The 19,636-nt window shown below is 40.8% G+C and overlaps 1 protein-coding gene and 1 non-coding gene across 2 annotated transcripts in view; one reads left to right on the top strand and one right to left on the bottom strand.

Moving 5' to 3' along the window:
* Positions 1–17,237, bottom strand: part of wbp4 (WW domain binding protein 4) — a 73,699-nt gene extending 56,462 nt beyond the window's left edge. The window contains exons 1-3 of the mRNA XM_028799646.2: positions 17,100–17,237; positions 12,616–12,688; positions 1,263–1,325 (exon numbers count right to left, since the gene is read on the bottom strand). Coding sequence (XP_028655479.1) covers positions 1,263–1,325; positions 12,616–12,688; positions 17,100–17,101 — 138 coding nt within the window. The 5' untranslated portion in view covers positions 17,102–17,237. The remainder of the gene's footprint in view (positions 1–1,262; positions 1,326–12,615; positions 12,689–17,099) is intronic.
* Positions 17,238–17,658: 421 nt separating this feature from the next.
* On the top strand, positions 17,659–17,730 carry trnae-uuc (transfer RNA glutamic acid (anticodon UUC)). Its single transcript has one exon. It is a non-coding gene; the product is annotated as a tRNA-Glu (tRNA).
* The last annotated feature ends 1,906 nt before the right edge of the window (positions 17,731–19,636 follow it).

The following is a 19,636-nucleotide window of genomic DNA, read 5'->3' as shown; positions in this document are numbered from 1 at the left end:
ATTAGTACAGTGCAGCATCCAGGTGTCACATTTAAAGGACCCACACCTTACATCAGCACCACTGCTGACACATAATATACATCTAACTTTCTCAAAGCCAGCCCTCATGCCTCTTGCTGCACGTCTGCAAATGCATAAAGAAAACATGTACCACCAGATATTTTTATCCATATGTCAAAGAATCTGTTATGCTCCTTTTCTAAGCATGAAATACTATTTATTGGAACTTGGATTTTAGCAATTATTTCCAGTGTAAAATACAATGAGCAGACATCTTTTTCTGTCAAGCACAGAAAATACAAAGCATTCAAGACTTTTCATACAGCAAAACACAACAAAAAAAATGTCTAGCTTATATTTCACTCTTAGAAAGAACTGACCAACTACATACATTCATTACTACTGAAAGAACAGCTAACCTTGAGAAGCCACAATATAGTCTGTTTTGCATTTCATTGGCATTAAAAAAAATGCAACTTGAAAACATAATGGAATTCTTAGGAAAATAAATGACCTATGCAATGATGACAAATGATAACTACAAGCAGCAGGAAGGACATTTCTCTGCATGGCTGATGCACCTATAGTTCTAGAGTGAGGATATTAGCAATCAGGAAAGGTCCCAGAATATACATACTACTGCTGCTGCTGTTCTTCCTCCAGATGGAAGGGAGTCCAGTGAGGCTAATAAGGATGCCCCAGTGCATCATGCTTGTGAGAACCTCTGCAGAGACTGGGAGTAGTTGGGGATAGATACTATTGCATTTGGGCTTTGAATATCCTTTACTCTAACAGGTGCTGGAAGATGACAATGGAGAAATGAAATTAAAGCTACTTTACCCTGCTTGGTAAACATGAAACTGATTTAGGCTGGAGTTAACTAAAAAACCTGTAATATATTAGTAATACTGCCATGCAAACACAAACATACACACATATAGTACACCAGAATATACAGTATTTTTTCTCTATTTGTGATGTTAGCAAAAATATTAGAAAAACTCCTGGATAGCCTATTCCAATTAAGATTTGTTATCCAAATATTGTTCTCACAAATTTGAACTGGATAATACAAACCTGAGAGTATTTAATGAAAACAGAAGTTAACATTATTAAATTGTGTGCATAATTCTCTTTAACTAAACAGTTTGTTAAAACTGTGATAATTAATCCATCAGAATTTTCTATAACTTTTCTTGCAATAATTCCAGTCCCTGATTTACCTAAAACAGTTCTTTAAAATATAAACAAGATATACTTGCCTCTGCAATTTTGGCTGCAACATTTTCCTTATGGTTCTTTCCCCTTTCATGAAATTCAATGCTCTGTTAAAAGACAATTTGAAAGTAAGGAAACTGTAGAAGCACTACAAGGATAGTTAATGATAATAAGTGGTAGACTATACAGTGCTCCCCATAATGTTTGGGACAAAGACATACTTTTCCTTGATTTAACCCTTTGCTCCATAGTTTAAAATTACAACTCAAACAATTCAGGCATAATGAAAGTGCACATTTCAAACTTTAATTTAAAGGTACAGTGGAACCTCAGTTCACGACCATAATTCGTTCCAAACCTCTGGTTGTAAACCGAATTGGTCGTTAACCGAAGCAATTTCCCCCACAGGACTGTATGTAAATACAATTAATCCGTTCCAGACCGTACGAACTGTATGTAAAAATATTTTTTTTTTTAAAGATTTTTAAACACAAATATAGTTAATTACTCCATTGAATGCACAGTGTAATAGTAAACTAATGTAAAAACATTGAATAACACTGACACAAACACCCAGGCTCCCTGCTCAGCTGCACGAGCAGGCTCGCTCGCTCTCAGCTGCACGTGCCCCCTCTCTCTCTCTCAGCTGCACGCGAGCCCGCTCTCTCTCTCTCTAACATTGCAGCAGTTTGCGCTATAGCCTTGCAACCAATCGCTGTATAAACACTTTCTTTTAATGAGTTTTAAGCACAAGGGGAAAAAAGGAACATTTGAACAAATCCAAACTTTATTTAAAAACCAACCACAAGCAACCAAGAAAGTAACATTTACAGGAGTTTGCGCTATAGCCTTGCAACCGATCGCTGTATAAACACTTTCTTTTAATGAGTTTTAGGCACAGGGGGAAAAAAGGAACATTTGAACAAATCCGAACTTTATTTAAAAACTAACCACAAGCAACCAAGAAAGTAACATTTACAGGAGTTCGCGCTATAGCCTTGCAACCGATCGCTGTATAAACACTTTCTTTTAATGAGTTTTAAGCACAGGGGGGAAAAAGGAACATTTGAAAAATCTGTAATACAAAAACTAACCATAAACCACCAAGAAAACTAACCTTGCATAAGTTGAGGTCTGGCATGAAGTAAGGAGAAAATGGGTGGACAGGAGGTTACAGTTTTGAGGGAGATGGAGGAATGTTTTCTCTCTTGTGATTTCTTGGGTTTCTGGTGTATTTAGCTGTTTAGCTGGTGGGAGCGAAAGCCTCGTGCAGCCATTCCAAAAACAAAGTCCGTGTGACCCAACCCTTCGTGTTTGCCCTCCACATCACTGGCAGTCTGGCTTTGTTTACATTGTGCTGTTTGAAAGCACGAGGGTTCTCAAATTGGTAAATGAGTAAACTGGTAAACAGTTTTTCCACCTCTTCCAGCACTTGAGGTCTCTGCATGGTTAACGCTGTAACTCCTTTTGCAACATCAGCTGCTTTAATAGATTCTTTCTGCTTTAAAATAGATGAAATCGTAGGTTTTGACTTCTTGTACTCGGCGGCAAGATCAGTAACACGAACGCCACGCTCATACTTTTCAATAATTTCTTTCTTTACTTTGATTTCAATTTTCTGCAAAACTTTCTTCTCACCACTCTTCACTTGCTTAGAAGCCATGGTTAACTGCAAAAGCACACGAAATACTGTAGAGCACAAAGAGTTCACAGGTAAAGCATGCACGTCTGACTGAGAACAATGAGCAGGGAGAGGCTGAACACGTGCTTAAATACAGTAATCGGTGCATACGAACCGGAAGGGAAATGAAATAGAGCACAAAGAGTTCACAGCGAAAGCACGCACGCACGTCTGACGGAGAACAATGCAACACATGCAGAAATCATCAGCGCGCACAAAGCGAAAGGGAAACTGGCTTGTTTGTATACTGAGTGTGTGGTCGTGAACCGAAGCAAAAGTTTGGCAAACTTTTTGGTCGTAAACCGAGTTGTACGTGTACCGAGACGTTCGTGAACCGAGGTTGTATACAATTTGGTCACACCATGTACAAAGGACAACAGTTTTTCTACATGCCCCCCACTTTCAGGACACCATAATGGTTGGGACATAGCAATGGTACATATATTAAAGCAGTCATATTAAGTACTGTACTTTGTTGCATATCCCTTGCATGGGATGACCATCCATCCTCGTCACACCCAATGTAAATCTTAGCATCTTTAACTCTGCCACCTCCAGCTCTGTCTCCTGTTTTTTGGTCAGTGCCACCGAATCCAACCCATATAACAAAGCTGGTCTCACTACCGCCCTGTAGACCTTCCCTTTCATTCTTGTTGATACCCATCTGTCACAAATTACTCTTGACACTCTTCTCCACCCATTCCACCATGCCTGCACTCTCTTTTCACCTCTCTTCCACAATCCCCATTACTCTGTACTGTTTGATCCCAAGTATTTAAACTCCTCCACCTTCGCCATCTTTACTCCCTGCATCCTCACCTTTCCACTGACCTCCCTCTCATTTACATACATGTATTCTGTCTTGTTCTTGCCAACTTTCATTCCTCTCCTCTCTACAGCATATCTAGACCTCTCCAGGATCTCCTCAACCTGCTCCCTACTCTTGCTAAAGATCACAATGTAATCAGCAAACATCATAGTCCATGGGGACTCCTGTCTAGTCTTGTCTGTCAACCTGTCCATCACCATTGCAAATAAGAAAGGGCTCAGAGCCGATCCGTGATGTAATCCCACCTCCATGTTGAATGACTCTCACTCCTACCACAGACCTTACCACTGTCACACATCCCTCACACATATCCTGTACAACTCTTACATACTTCTGTGCCACTCTCGACTTCCTCTTACAATACCACAACACCTCTTGAAGCACCCCGTCATATGCTTTCTCCAGGTTCACAAAGACGCAATGCAACTCCTTCTGGCCTGCTCTATACTTCTCTATCAACACCCTCAGAGGAAAAATCGCATCTGTGGTGCTCTGTGATCCACTGATCCAATACAGTGGATCGAGACTACTTTAAAATGTGTCCAATGAGAACACCAGGACACAGTTAGCACAAACATTAGGAAGTTTTTCATTACATAGGAAGCTATAGACAAACAGCACAACACGTTTCCGGGTAGTGGGGTAGACAGTACAACTTTAGGTATCTAAAAACTTGACTTGATGTTATTTTGGAGGAATGAAGTATCTAATTTTTCAAATGTTCCATACTCTTTTTTTTTAAAGACATTGGACAGTTTTGACAAAGGAGATTTCCAGAAGTTTACTTGTCCATGTAAACATGAACTTGTAAAAAAACAGGTTTTCACCTAATTCTGGTTATGCGTCGAGGGACCTATGGAATCAGTTTTATTTTTTCACAAATTCAATTTTATTTATTTTTTTTTGATTTTAGGATTTCACCATTCTATTTTTCCTTGATTCAGATTTTTGGGTTATGTTTTTATTTTTACTGTAAGTAGCAACAGCTACAACAAAACAAACAATAATGAAATGGCACTTTACATTCATTTTAATGAAACAGCACACTAGCACAACTGAACCTTATTTTGCAGTTCCATTCATCAGGTAGAAGCCTAGACCCTCCATAATGCGGTTTGCTGAGACTGCAGTAGGAAAGTAAGTGCCCTCCAGAATTGTGAAAAGGTGTTACTAGTTTGATGCATCTGAGGTTAACTTCACTTTTAGGGTTTAGGATATTTGTTACAGCCTCAGCTGATGTGTCCTCAGCCAGAAACAACTCTTTGTAGTGAATATGTTCAGTGAGGTACCCTACTGATTTTAACCAGCTATTCCATGTGGTTTTTTCCTGCCTCGGGGGTTCCTGGCAGGCTTCTTGAAGAAGGCAGACTTTACCCACATCACTAGTGATGCAGCCTCACTAAAGTATTTATAATGCTGCTAGGTCTCTCCCACCAAACTGATGACATGACACAAGCAGGGTGAATGGACACTGTTATGCATAACCTCTTTTAAAACTTCCTGATATGCTTTCAGACAGTATGATGCATTGTCTGTACCCACTTCTAAAATGTCATTAAGATTCAGCAGGTTGTTGTGAACGAACTGAAGTGCTGCCTGTGAAAAGGTGGGAAAGTTGTAGCTTTCCATAAAGATAACATCTGCCAAAAAGTACTAGTCTTCAGTACCTGTAATTATAATTATGTGAATTATTTCTAATGATTCTTAAACCTTAAATGTTTACAGATTGAAAACGTGCATCATTACATCTGTAGCTTCATCTTCTGCATATCTTAAAATAATTAATTACAAAGCAAAAGCAAATTAATCTACAAGACCATAAATCTAGGAATTAAACAGAAAAAAAGAGACCCCCCTTTAAGGGCTCGTTGCATCTGAGGAGAAGCCTGCTCTTCTGCCCAGGTTTGTAGGTGCTGAGTTTATGCGTGCCTCCTCACTGCGAGGCAAAACATTTATTACATCCACAAAAATCGTTAATTTTTAAAAGGGTACTATGGTATGCTGGCAAAACTTGCAGAAAAGTTGTTGTAAAAGTCACAAGGATATTGTTGTGCCCTCAATTTTGCAGATAAGGTCGTGTTTCATAGTTTTTTCAACGTAGTTAGAAATGTCGAAGCAAGCAGTATCAGATACCCTGTCTCGTGCAGCTAGCTAATTCGCATACCTTTAATGAGAAAACATGCAGGAAACATGAGCACAAACAGAGGCACAAGTGGATTTCTACAAGAATTGCATTTGCTTGAAAAACAACAAACTAGAAAATAGTACCTGAATGACAGAACTACAAATTATTCAATCATTTAATTTATTGGGAAGTTTTGTAACAGTCACCCCTTCAGTAGATAGATAGATAGACAGATAGATACTTTATTAATCCCAAGGGGAAATTCACATACTCCAGCAGCAGCATACTGATAAAGAAAATATTAAATTAAAGAGTGGTAACAATGCAGGTATACAGACAGACAATAACTTTGAATAATGTTAATGTTTACCCCCCTGGGTGGAACTGAAGAGTCGCATAGTGTGGGGGAGGAATGATCTCCTCAGTCTGCCAGTGGAGCAGGAAAGTGACAGCAGTCTGTCGCTGAAGCTGCTCCTCTGTCTGGAGATGATACCGTTTAGTGGATGCAGTGGATTCTCCATATTGACAGGAGCCTGCTCAATGCTCGTCGTTCTGCCACGGATGTCAAACTGTCTAACTCTGTGCCTACAATAGAGCCTGTCTTCCTCACCAGTTTGTCCAGGCGTGAGGCATACCTCTTCTTTATGCTGCCTCCCCAGCACACCACCACATAGAAGAGGGCGCTCGCCACAACCGTCTGATAGAACATTTGCAGTATCTTATTGCAGATATTGAAGGACGCCAGCCTTCTAAGGAAGTATAGTCGGCTCTGTCCTTTCTTACAAAGAACATCAGTATTAGCAGTCTAGTCCAATGTATCATTCAGCTGCACTCCCAGGTATTTATAGGTCTGCAACCTCTGATGATCACAGGGTTCATGAGGGGCCTGGGCCTCCTAAAATCCACCACCAGCTCCTTAGTTTTGCTGGTGTTCAGGTGTAGGTGGTTTGAATCGCACCATTTAACAAAGTCCTTGATTAGGTCCCTATACTCCTCCTCCTGCCCTCTCCTGATGCAGCCCATGATTGCAGTGTCGTCAGTGAACTTTTGTACATGGCAGGACTCCGAGTTGTATTAGAAGTCCGATGTATATAGTCTGAACAGGACCGGAGAAAGTACAGTCCCCTGCGTCGCTCCTGTGTTGCTGATCACAATGTCAGACCTGCAGTTCCCGAGACGCACATACTGAGGTCTGTCTTTAAGACAGTCCACGATCCATGCTACCAGGTATGAATCTACTCCCATCTCTGTCAGCTTGTCCCTAAGGAGCAGAGGTTGGACGGTGTTGAAGGCGCTAGAGAAGTCCAGAAACATAATTCTTACAGCACCACTGCCTCTGTCCAAGTGGGAGAGGGATCGGTGTAGCATTTAGATGATGGCATCCTCTGCTCCCACCTTCTCCTGGTATGCGAACTGCAGAGGGTCAAGGGCGTGACGGACCTGTGGCCTCAGGTGGTGAAGTAGCAGCCGCTCCATGGTTTTCATCACATGCGACGTCACAGCGACAGGCCGGAAGTCATTCAGCTCACTAGGATGTGATACCTTTGGGCCTGGGGTGATGCAAGATGTTTTCTAAAGCCTCGGGACTCTCCCCTGTTCCAGGCTCAGGTTGAAGATGCGCTGTAGAGGACTCTCTAGCTCCAACGCACAGGCCTTCAGCAGTCGTGGCGATACTCCATCTGGACCAGCTGCTTTGCTGGCACAAAGTCTCCTCAGCTCTCTGCTTACCTGGGCTGCTGTAATTGTGGGTTGGGGTAAACTCTCTCCTATGCTGGTATCAGCAGAAGGATGGGTGGAGGGTGCAGTACTCCGAGGTGAGAGTGGGTTAGGGTGGTCAAACCTGTTAAAAAAGTTGTTCATCTGGTTTGCTCTCTCCACATCTCTCTCGATGGTGGCACCCTGCTTCGAGCTGCAGCCAGTGATGATCTTCATCCCATCCCACACTTCCTTCATGCTGTTATTCTGCAACTTCTGCTCCAGCTTTCTCCTATACTGCTCCTTCGCCACCCTGAGCTGGACTCGGAGTTCCTTCTGCACGCGCTTGAGCTCATGGTGATCACCGCTTTTAAAAGCCCTTTTCTTCTGGTTCAAAAGGCCCTTGATGTCACTTGTAATCCATGGCTTGTTGTTAGCATAGCAGCATACTGTTCTTACTGGAACTACAATGTCCATACAGAAGTTGATGTAGTCAGTAGTGCAGTCAACAACCTCCTCAATGTTCTCACTTTAAGATCCCTGCAGGATATCCCAGTCCGTAGTTCCAAAGCAGTCTCTCAGAGCCTCCTCTGCCTCAGGGGACCACTTCCTGAATGAGCGTGTGGTTGTAGGTAGCTCCCTCACTCTTGGTTTGTAGTGAGGCTGAAGCAGAACCAGGTTATGGTCTTCTGGTCTGCTTTCCCAAGCGCAGGCAGCAGGGTGGCGCTGTATGCGTCTTTAACGTTTGCATACAGTAGGTCAATAGTCCTATTTCCCCGGGTGTTACAATCCACATACTGAGAAGACAGGTAATGTTTTGTCCAGCGTTACATGGTTGAAGTCTCCAGCGATTAGCACAAGTGCCTCGGGGTGTTGTGTTTGTAATTTAGCCACATCGGAATGGATGATGTCACCCGCTATCTCCACGTCTGCCCGAGGAAGGATACTGTATATACAATAACAACAATGACATGTCCAAACTCTCTGGGCAAGTAATAGGGACGCAAATTTACGGCCAACAGTTCGATGTCCCTGCAGCAAGTGGAGATTTTAATGTTAACATGTCCAGAGATGCACCATTTTGTATTGACATAGAGTGCGAGTCATCCTCCTTTTTGCTTCCCGCAGGTACTTGCGTCTCTGTCCACCCTAACTGTGCTAAACCCAGGTAGCTCCACGTTAGCATCCGGGATGTTAGTTGTTAGCCACGTTTACCTAAAACATAAACTGCATTCTCTGTAGGTCCTGACATTTTTCATCAGCGCAGCCAGTTCATCAATTTTATTTGGTAGTGAGTTCACATTTCCCAGAATCACAGAAGGCACCGAAGGTTTGTAGCGCCACTTTCTCTCTAAATGCTTGGCTTTTATCTTAGCACCGGCTCTGCTGCCGCGATACCGCCTTCTTACCTCGTCAGGTAAACAGGGAACCACACCGTCGCAGGCATTTGTTCTCAGCGCTTGAAGTTGACTACTTGAACAGACGAGTCTCGGCATGTAAAAATCCATGTCCAAGTAGTAAAAAGTGTCCAGGGAATGAGTCCACATAAAAGAAAGTGGTAGGAGTTAATTAACAGTGAAATAGAGAAAAATTTAGAAAAATAAAGTCATACACGGAGCTGCTGGAATTGCTGCCACTCACGGCGGCGCTCAAGTCATCACCAAATTTTCTAAATCTAGTCTCTAAATTCAGCACATTTCCGTTTTTAAATCTAAAATCCGTTTTAATGCGTTAATTCCATGATTCCGTCTGTGTTTTCTGGATCGCGGAAATCATAGGGCCCTATGTGTCTGCATGTAAATGCACTGAATTTTTTGATGAAATGGCAGGACGACAGAAGCTATTTTAGTGGGTACTCCCAGCCAGATAATAAAGTCTGTTGTTACACACATTGCTATCAAGGGCCATTCACTCCTTTTTGTCTACAAATGTGCTACTGCTAAAGTTCCTGTTTATATCCAGTATTTCCTCACCTTACACACTCCCATTGGTTTAGAGGTTCCCATCTTCTAACGTTTTGGTTGTCCCATGGATGAAACTATGCACAATGGACTACCATGTTTTTCTTCTATTGATTCAAGGTTATGGTACGTACAATCTACCACAATCTATTCAGACCTCAGCATCCTTGCCAATTTTTAAAAGGCACTTAAAGACTCACCTTTTTCAACGTGCTTTTTGTAATTCTTAATGACTAACTTTTCTTTTTGTTCCACTTAGATACATTTTTAATTATATTTTAATAGTTCCATACATTTTAAATTAAGTTTTGCTTTGTGAGGTAGATAGAGATGACTATGTTATTCAGTGTGCGAAAAAAATATATATTATCACATATACTCACGTACAGTGGTGTGAAAAACTATTTGCCCCCTTCCTGATTTCTTATTCTTTTGCATGTTTGTCACACAAAATGTTTCTGATCATCAAACACATTTAACCATTAGTCAAATATAACACAAGTAAACACAAAATGCAGTTTTTAAATGATGGTTTTTATTATTTAGGGAGAAAAAAAATCCAAACCTACATGGCCCTGTGTGAAAAAGTAATTGCCCCCTTGTTAAACAATAACCTAACTGTGGTGTATCACACCCGAGTTCAATTTCCGTAGCCACCCCCAGGCCTGATTACTGCCACACCTGTTTCAATCAAGAAATCACTTAAATAGGAGCTGCCTGACACAGAGAAGTAGACCAAAAGCACCTCAAAAGCTAGACATCATGCCAAGATCCAAAGAAATTCAGGAACAAATGAGAACAGAAGTAATTGAGATCTATCAGTCTGGTAAAGGTTATAAAGCCACTTCTAAAGCTTTGGGACTCCAACGAACCACAGTGAGAGCCATTATCCACAAATGGCAAAAACACGGAACAGTGGTGAACCTTCCCAGGAGTGGCCGGCCGACCAAAATTACCCCAAGAGCGCAGAGACGACTCATCCGAGAGGTCACAAAAGACCCCAGGACAACGTCTAAAGAACTGCAGGCCTCACTTGCCTCAATTAGGTCAGTGTTCACGACTCCACCATAAGAAAGAGACTGGGCAAAAACGGCCTGCATGGCAGATTTCCAAGACGCAAACCACTGTTAAGCAAAAAGAACATTAGGGCTCGTCTCAATTTTGCTAAGAAACATCTCAATGATTGCCAAGACTTTTGGGAAAATACCTTGTGGACTGATGAGTCAAAAGTTGAACTTTTTGGACAGCAAATGTCCCGTTACATCTGGCGTAAAAGGAACACAGCATTTCAGAAAAAGAACATCATACCAACAGTAAAATATGGTGGTGGTAGTGTGATGGTCTGGGGTTGTTTTGCTGCTTCAGGACCTGGAAGGCTTGCTGTGATAGATGGAACCATGAATTCTACTGTCTACCAAAAAATCCTGAAGGAGAATGTCCGGCCATCTGTTCGTCAACTCAAGCTGAAGCGATCTTGGGTGCTGCAACAGGACAATGACCCAAAACACACCAGCAAATCCACCTCTGAATGGCTGAAGAAAAACAAAATGAAGACTTTGGAGTGGCCTAGTCAAAGTCCTGACCTGAATCCAATTGAGATGCTATGGCATGACCTTAAAAAGGCGGTTCATGCTAGAAAACCCTCAAATAAAGCTGAATTACAACAATTTTGCAAAGATGAGTGGGCCAAAATTCCTCCAGAGCGATGTGAAAGACTCATTGCAAGTTATCGCAAACGCTTGATTGTAGTTATTGCTGCTAAGGGTGGCCCAACCAGTTATTAGGTTCAGGGGGCAATTACTTTTTCACACAGGGCCATGTAGGTTTGGATTTTTTTTTCTCCCTAAATAATAAAAACCACCATTTACAAACTGCATTTTGTGTTTACTTGTGTTATATTTGACTAATGGTTAAATGTGTTTGATGATCAGAAACATTTTGTGTGACAAACATGCAAAAGAATAAGAAATCAGGAAGGGGGCAAATAGTTTTTCACACCACTGTATAAGTCGGGTCTTGAAACCCGAAAAATCAATTATAAAATCAGACCCCGACTAGTATGCCCGTTCAAAAATGCGACACATCATTTTTTTTTTTTTTTACATCTACTTGCCTCCTCCAATCTCGCATCAGTTTCTTAGACACATCAAATTTTGTTGCAGCAACGCAGTTACCAATTTCTTTCACTACTTTAACGATGTTTCATTTAAAACCAGCTTCATATTTTCTTCTGATCAAACGCTCCATCGCAGATAAGGGATGCTCTTACGATAAAGGTGTGAGATAGAAGAAACACAAATCAATGAAAACGTTGTTTCGGAATACTTCGGGTATTAGCGTATGGTCGCGTAGGCATGATAGAGAGAGAGCGAGGTCAGGAGCATGTGCTCATACAGTGCATTGCCACACCCACATAGAAAAAAAAGGCCGTGTACACCGTGGTTACTCTCTCAGGTGGGAGTTAGCATATCATAATTCCTTGTACCAATAGCATGAGTTTTCTGCATTCAACTTATACGACTGACATTATAAAATACCAGAAATTATACTGTAAAATCAAGTCCCGACTTATCTGCGAGTATATACTGTAATTAGTATTATTATAGCCTGTACAGAAACAGCATTGAAATGTCTACGTACCATATGTAAGCTCAGTATCGGAGCCATTAATTAGCTCCTGTTTTAACTGTCCTACATGGATTAAATCATAATTTGTGAATGTATTTTAGTCATGTATTTGTGGTGTTGCATAGCTTATTGGCAAACATATCTGAGGTCCAACCCCAAGGCTGCTGGTTCATTCTTGGATTTCTGACTCATTCTGTCATCCTACCAAGTTACTAAACTTGCAAACTGGGGGAAAATAATTCACACATTGAAACAAATCAACTGTACCTTTGTATTTGTAAAGTGCCTAGGAAAATTACAGTATTCTGTACAGAAAGGTCAAATATAAAAAAAGACTGTTGATTAAATACGATATATTTGATTTAAAAGAGTACTTACTACCAATCAAAATTTAAAACAAGTTTTCAAGTTGTTTTAATGCATTTACCTATTCACTACAGAAGTGGCAAGATGAAGAACTTATTTTGCTGTTTCTTACCGGCTTATTGTCTGCAATCCAGCACTTGCAGTACTGACAAAATTTCTTTGGTTGAGACTTCCAATAATCAGCCCTGCAAAAAAGAAGTTACAGTACAGTAAGAATAATAATGTATATTAGTTATACACCCCTAGCCGAAAACTCTTGTGTTTTTGCATGACAGTGTTAAGCACACACTATATATCTTAGTGAAAACTATATATAACTATAGTTCTCTCCCTTAGAGTTTTATGTACTTTTTTTTAATGCAAGTCATACCACCTAACTATTCAAACAATAAATTTGGAAACCAAGGACATCTGAAATAACTAGAAAACAGGAAAAGGAACAGATCTGAAGTGCAAATTCAACAACATCATCAAAACAAAATCTGAAAAAAAGCATTCTGTGTGCAAAGTAATTTCTTACTTTAATCTGGTAAACTGTTCTTTGTTGTTAAAATGAAGAGGCATCCTAACTAAACTATACAATCATAACTTACCTTCCAAAAAAGATATAAAATATCAACAGAATACAAAACTGCATCCAATATATGTTACATTTTCAACACTAAACCCATTTAAATACATATTGTGTTCACCAACCTTATACATAAAAGCTAATGTCTAGAATGAAGGTTCCCATTGTTAGAATGTCTTGGAGTAAGGTACTGTATGAGATCTCCATTATCTCAATTTTATCCTCTACCAATTTACAATAATCCGCATGTCATAGGTCAAAATGAGTGCAAATGCTGGTTTATATGCCAAGATGTAATGCTACTAGCAAATAAGAGCTACTTAACTGGGCTGAGGTGTAGTCTCTAGTATGGAGCCAAGCTGAAGAAAAAAAAAATTCCTTAATGGTGAAAACCTTTTAAATGGGATCTATCTTCCTTGAAAGCTACCAAGGTAAACATGACTTTCTCCAACCTGGAAAGTTCATTTTATAGAAGGAAGACAAACTCACATAATTGGATTACGCGAGTATAGTTAATGGGCGCATGGATCATAAAAATATCTATATAACAATATAAAATGATTGATGAATCTACTTTTATTTTTGATAAGCCATATGCATAATTTTTTATTTCAAAAGGTGAGAGGGATATCAACACAACCTCCATGCTCCACATAGGTGACGGTAAGAATTGGGACTACATTGAAATTTTGCGGTCAGAATGGTCATAACCTTTCAACAACAGAATGGGACATTTTTGCTTTGTCTTGTCTCCTGGGTTAGGATGAAATCTTGAATTTGGTGGACACAGATGTGTGTAAAGGGAAATTCAGTTTCTACATAATTTGAGATCAAATAAGGATGCTTCAAAAGGTGTATAAGGAGGTTACATTTCTGTGTCAAATTAATTTATATCATTCAGAGTTTCAGATAAGTGACATTTCAAAGAGAACTGAATATCAGATATACAAATTAACAATATTTTTGCATTGCCACTGTGTACACTTTTTCAAATATGTGGCAAGTAATCTCTGTCCAGATGCTTGTTACTAGTTGTACGTTTTGGGATTATATAACTTTCTCAGACCCAATAAATCGAAATCCAAATTGCACTGAGTGCAGTCCATCACAAGACCCACATGAGGACAACCCACACTCACCCACAGCCACTAAACTTTGCAAACATGAGAAAAACATGCAAATTCCAAAAGAACAACAGCTGGGCATAGAATCTGAACCTTGTACACTGGATCCTTGAAGTAAGACTCACTTCAGTGCCAAGGAGGATACCAAAACATGAAAGATAAAACCCTCAGCAACCTGTAGGATGCTGAATAGAGGAGTTTGGTTAATCTGCTGTCTACTTAACATATTATCTAACCTTTTTTTTTTTTTTTAAAGAGTGCATGTTTATTTCTGGTTTTAGTTTAACAAGTTTAATATGCATGGCTTTCACAGACCTCTGTGACCCAACTTGAGAATAACTTTCATGTCTGTATGAGAAAAAGGATGGGCAGGTATTTTAAATGTAGAAAAACGGACTAAATTTCTGTCACAATTAAGCAGAATACAAATAAAAAAACCTCAGAATAAAAATCTGATGTCGGCAGCTGATGACTTTCTCCAAATTTTCAACAGGAATACAGCATACAGGTTGAATTTACCAAAATATTTTAGCCTACTTTGAAGCAGATTTTAAATTCATATTTTATGTAATTAAGAATATAAAATGCTGGGACTTTTTTGGAGTACATTTCAACAAACAATCTATGTGAGTTTTGTATTACTTGGTTTTACTTAATGTTTCAATAAAATGTTAAAAATTTGAGAACAACAAGAAACTCACAAAATAAGTTATTAAACTGAATTAACTGAAGGTGCAATGTTTAGAACCAGAAGTACGAAAACTTCTTTTAAACAAAAAATGAAGTACAGACAAACAGACATCCTGGTAATTTAATCCTCTTTAATAAAATCCCTGTGTGCCTCCATGTGTCCGTGTGTGTGTGTCTTCTGGCGAGGTGCGCATGCGCGGGGCACAGTGCGATGCTTCAAAGGCCGCCTGACGCGTCACACAAGACAGAGAAGGAGGGGCCTATAAATTATCGCGCGGCCAATGCAATCGGATTTCAGTAAATGAGGTAAGACCCAAAACATAACGCACGAAAAATCCAATTGGGTACTGAGACGCAAAGAGGTGGGATTAGTGTTTGTTGTTGTGCAAGTGTTCACTTTGAGGATGTCAGATTTGCGATTAACAAACTTGGCCCGGTAAAGTGTAAAGTGTTTTCCTAAATATACGAATTTTCATGATATTACAATAGGATGACTTTTAAAAGTAGATTTATTTTCACGCATATAAAATCCGTTGCTGGGGAGACGCCATACATACAATAATCAGCTGCACGCCAGCACAGATTAAAATACTTGCTGGAGAGACATATTACTGTTAGAGAAAATTAAAGGCACACAATACAGTGACGCATATTACAGCCACATACAAGCCAGTATTTACTGTAACAGAAAATAGACGGTCCTTTGCCATTTAATATAGACTGTTCCTACTAATGTTTATGCACTACTATTCTAGCGCCCGTTATTGTAACAGGCTTAATGTCTAGTATAGGTATAAAATGCAATTATTATTTCAGCAGTGACTACTGTGTTTGAAAATTTAAAAAACTGAAGAAGTAACAGCGTGAGCTTTGAATTAACTACATTTACTTATTTTCCCAGGCGACTTAAAACATTTATGATACAATTGGTTACATTGTGACATTCTGATTGAACTTGGGTTGAACCTATTCAACTAATTATGTGACTTCTGAAATTACTTTGTTGGACCATATACACAAGGTAATTTATTGTTAAGTCTATTATATAAAATCCATTTTTAATTCCAGATTGTAATGCCACAAAAAATTATAAACCCCAAGAGGGACAAATACTTTTGTAAGGCACTGTACCTTCCTTCATATGTGAAATATGTTAAAACTAAAAGCCATCAGGCACTCCATACTTAAGAGTTCTTGGCCCCCAAAAAGAACTGCACTTTGTTTGTTATGGGCAATACTGTATTATTCCATTAATATAATTTCTAATGTCAGGTTTGGTTATAGGCACAGTTATTTACATTATGAATATACTTTTACATGAATAAGTAATACAGCTACAGCTATACATAGAAAAAAAATTTCTTATGTACAAAACTTTAAAGATTAATATTGTCAAAATGGGAAACTAAACGTCTCTGGCGATTTCATTGTTAATTTTGGATTTGAACTTTTATAATGGATACTGTATTTACCAAGTACCCTACTATGCTTTAAATTAACATGATTATAAATTAATTTCAATGAGCCCATCCTAGCAATGATTCTTGACAGTAAATCACAAACAAAAAGTGCAACATTATGGGTAAATTAAACGCTAACATTGTCATCACATGTAAACAACCGTATACAAATAAATCAATGTTAGCGATATTAAAAGAAAAAGAAAAAAAAGAGGGAACTGGGCAAACATTTAAGTCACTCTGTACATGTGACAATACTACTATACTAGGAAGCCCGTTGTTTTGATCCACATTCCATTCCTTTTAATATTAATTTCAGTCATTACATTTTATGTACAAAAACTACTATTGATTATTTATTTATTTGCTACAAGGAATTACCTAAAGAGCATCGCTTAACTTTGGTTCATTGCACTGTTTTGGAATTTTACCAGAAAACCTCTTTACCTTTGACGAATAAGCAGCGTTTTAATCTTTCGCTTTTAATTATACAAACACCATTTTATAAACACACCAGTGCATAAATGTAAAGCAGTAAGAATAAAAATAAACCCAAATTAATTCACAAAGTGGCTTAATATATAATTAAACCAGGTGCACAACGTGAAGTAATACGTTATAGTGATTACTCCTATGCTTTAAAAGACAATTTGCCAAATTTAACGTATGCTGTTACTACAGCTCTAACTACACCAAACGAGATAATGCTAAATAGAGAACTATTCACGGCTTCTTTAGTGTCGAAACTTACATTCTCGTCAGATAATCCTAAATCACTGTTATATAAACTGCGTTTTTTAAAACCACACCGAAGGTTGCCTCCAGCTAACTTCACTCCTCCATGACACATTCGCAAGTATTGAGCACGAATGTACGGATCGCGACGAGGAACAGACTTTTTTTTGGACTCCACTCTGCCCTTGATGTCAAAAGACACGCGTCGAATACGGACGAACAAATTCCATTGTAAAGTTACACGAGTACAGTAATGTGAATGCCTATAACTAGCAAATACAATCAGAACGGCATTTATTTTTTCGCTTGTATTTCTGTGAGGCGTTCGAAGATTTAAAAGTAGCATTTTGCTGCCCAGGACTTTCAGTGTACTTTTGGTGCATTTTCTGAAACTCGTAATCAGCGGAAGTGCAGTCTTAACAGATGTGTATTTATTTGTTTCCAGACCGCCATATAACCGGTTTGTTAAAAGGAACGTGTTTGTTAGTCATATATTACTTTAACGTATGAATTACTACGCTAAATAAATGGAAACTTCTATGAAAAATCAAAATGGGGGTGTATTGAATGTAGTTTCCCATATGGTCTAGCGGTTAGGATTCCTGGTTTTCACCCAGGCGGCCCGGGTTCGACTCCCGGTATGGGAACGACGTGATTTTTTTCCTCAATATGGGAAGAAAGGTTTTTTTTTTTTTTAATATAACTTATTTAAACGTTTCAACAATGATTTTAGTATTTTTAACTTTCCATATACTTTTGCACAAAGCTAAATAGTCCACACTGCTGACGCTATCGGTGTTTACAAAGCTTTGTTCTCTACCATCCATTGCCATCCATCCATCCATTGTCTCCCGCTTATCCGAGGTCGGGTCGCGGGGGCAGCAGCTTGAGCAGAGATGCCCAGACTTCCCTCTCCCCGGCCACTTCTTCTAGCTCTTCCGGGAGAATCCCAAGGCGTTCCCAGGCCAGTCGAGAGACATAGTCCCTCCAGCGTGTCCTGGGTCTTCCCCGGGGCCTCCTCCCGGTTAGACGTGCCCGGGAACACCTCACCAGGGAGGCGTCCAGGAGGCATCCTGATCAGATGCCCGAGCCACCTCATCTGACTCCTCTTGATGCGGAGGAGCAGCGGCTCTACTCTGAGCCCCTCCCGGATGACTGAGCTTCTCACCCTATCTTTAAGGGAAAGCCCAGACACCCTGCGGAGGAAACTCATTTCAGCCACTTGTATTCGCGATCTCGTTCTTTCGGTCACTACCCATAGCTCATGACCATAGGTGAGGGTAGGAACATAGATTGACTGGTAAATTGAGAGCTTCGCCCCTTTTTCACCACGACAGACCGATGCAGAGCCCGCATTACTGCGGATGCAGCACCGATCCGCCTGTTGATCTCGCGCTCCATTCTTCCCTCACTCGTGAACAAGACCCCGAGATACTTGAACTCCTCCACTTGGGGCAGGATCTCGCTACCAACCCTGAGAGGGCACTCCACCCTTTTCCGGCTGAGGACCATGGTCTCGGATTTGGAGGTGCTGATTCTCATCCCAGCCGCTTCACACTCGGCTGCGAACCGATCTAGAGAGAGCTGAAGATCACGGCCTGATGAAGCAAACAGGACAACATCATCTGCAAAAAGCAGTGACCCAATCCTGAGCCCACCAAACCGGACCCCCTCAACGCCCTGGCTGCGCCTAGAAATTCTGTCCATAAAAGTTATGAACAGAATCGGTGACAAAGGGCAACCCTGGCGGAGTCCAACTCTCACTGGAAACGGGTTCGACTTACTGCCGGCAATGCGGACCAGGCTCTGGCAACGATCGTACAGGGACCGAACAGCCCTTATCAGGGGGGCCGGTACCCCATACTCTCGGAGTACCCCCCACAGGATTCCCCGAGGGACACGGTCGAATGCCTTTTCCAAGTCCACAAAACACATGTAGACTGGTTGGGCAAACTCCCATGCACCCTCCAGGACCCTGCTAAGGGTATAGAGCTGGTCCACTGTTCCGCGACCAGGACGAAAACCACACTGTTCCTCCTGAATCCGAGGCTCGACTATCCGACGGACCCTCCACTCCAGAACCCCCGAATAGACTTTTCCAGGGAGGCTGAGGAGTGTGATCCCTCTGTAGTTGGAACACACCCTCCGGTCCCCCTTCTTAAAGAGGGGGACCACCACCCCGGTCTGCCAATCCAGAGGCACTGTCCCTGATGTCCATGCGATGTTGCAGAGGCATGTCAGCCAAGACAGTCCTACAACATCCAGAGCCTTGAGGAACTCCGGGCGTATCTCATCCACCCCCGGGGCCCTGCCACCAAGGAGTTTTTTGACCACCTCGGTGACCTCAGTCCCAGAGATGGGGGAGCCCACCTCTGAGTCCCCAGGCTCTGCTTCCTCATTGGAAGGCATGTTAATGGAATTGAGGAGGTCTTCGAAGTACTCCCCCCACCGACCCACAACGTCCTGAGTCGAGGTCAGCAGCGCACCATCCCCACCATATACAGTGTTGACACTGCACTGCTTCCCCTTCCTGAGACGCCGAATGGTGGACCA

Source organism: Erpetoichthys calabaricus, chromosome 4 (assembly GCF_900747795.2).
Source record: "Erpetoichthys calabaricus chromosome 4, fErpCal1.3, whole genome shotgun sequence".
Lineage (NCBI taxonomy): Eukaryota > Metazoa > Chordata > Cladistia > Polypteriformes > Polypteridae > Erpetoichthys > Erpetoichthys calabaricus.
Note: the sequence above shows the minus strand (reverse complement) of the source record. Positions and strands in the feature narration are given on the sequence as shown.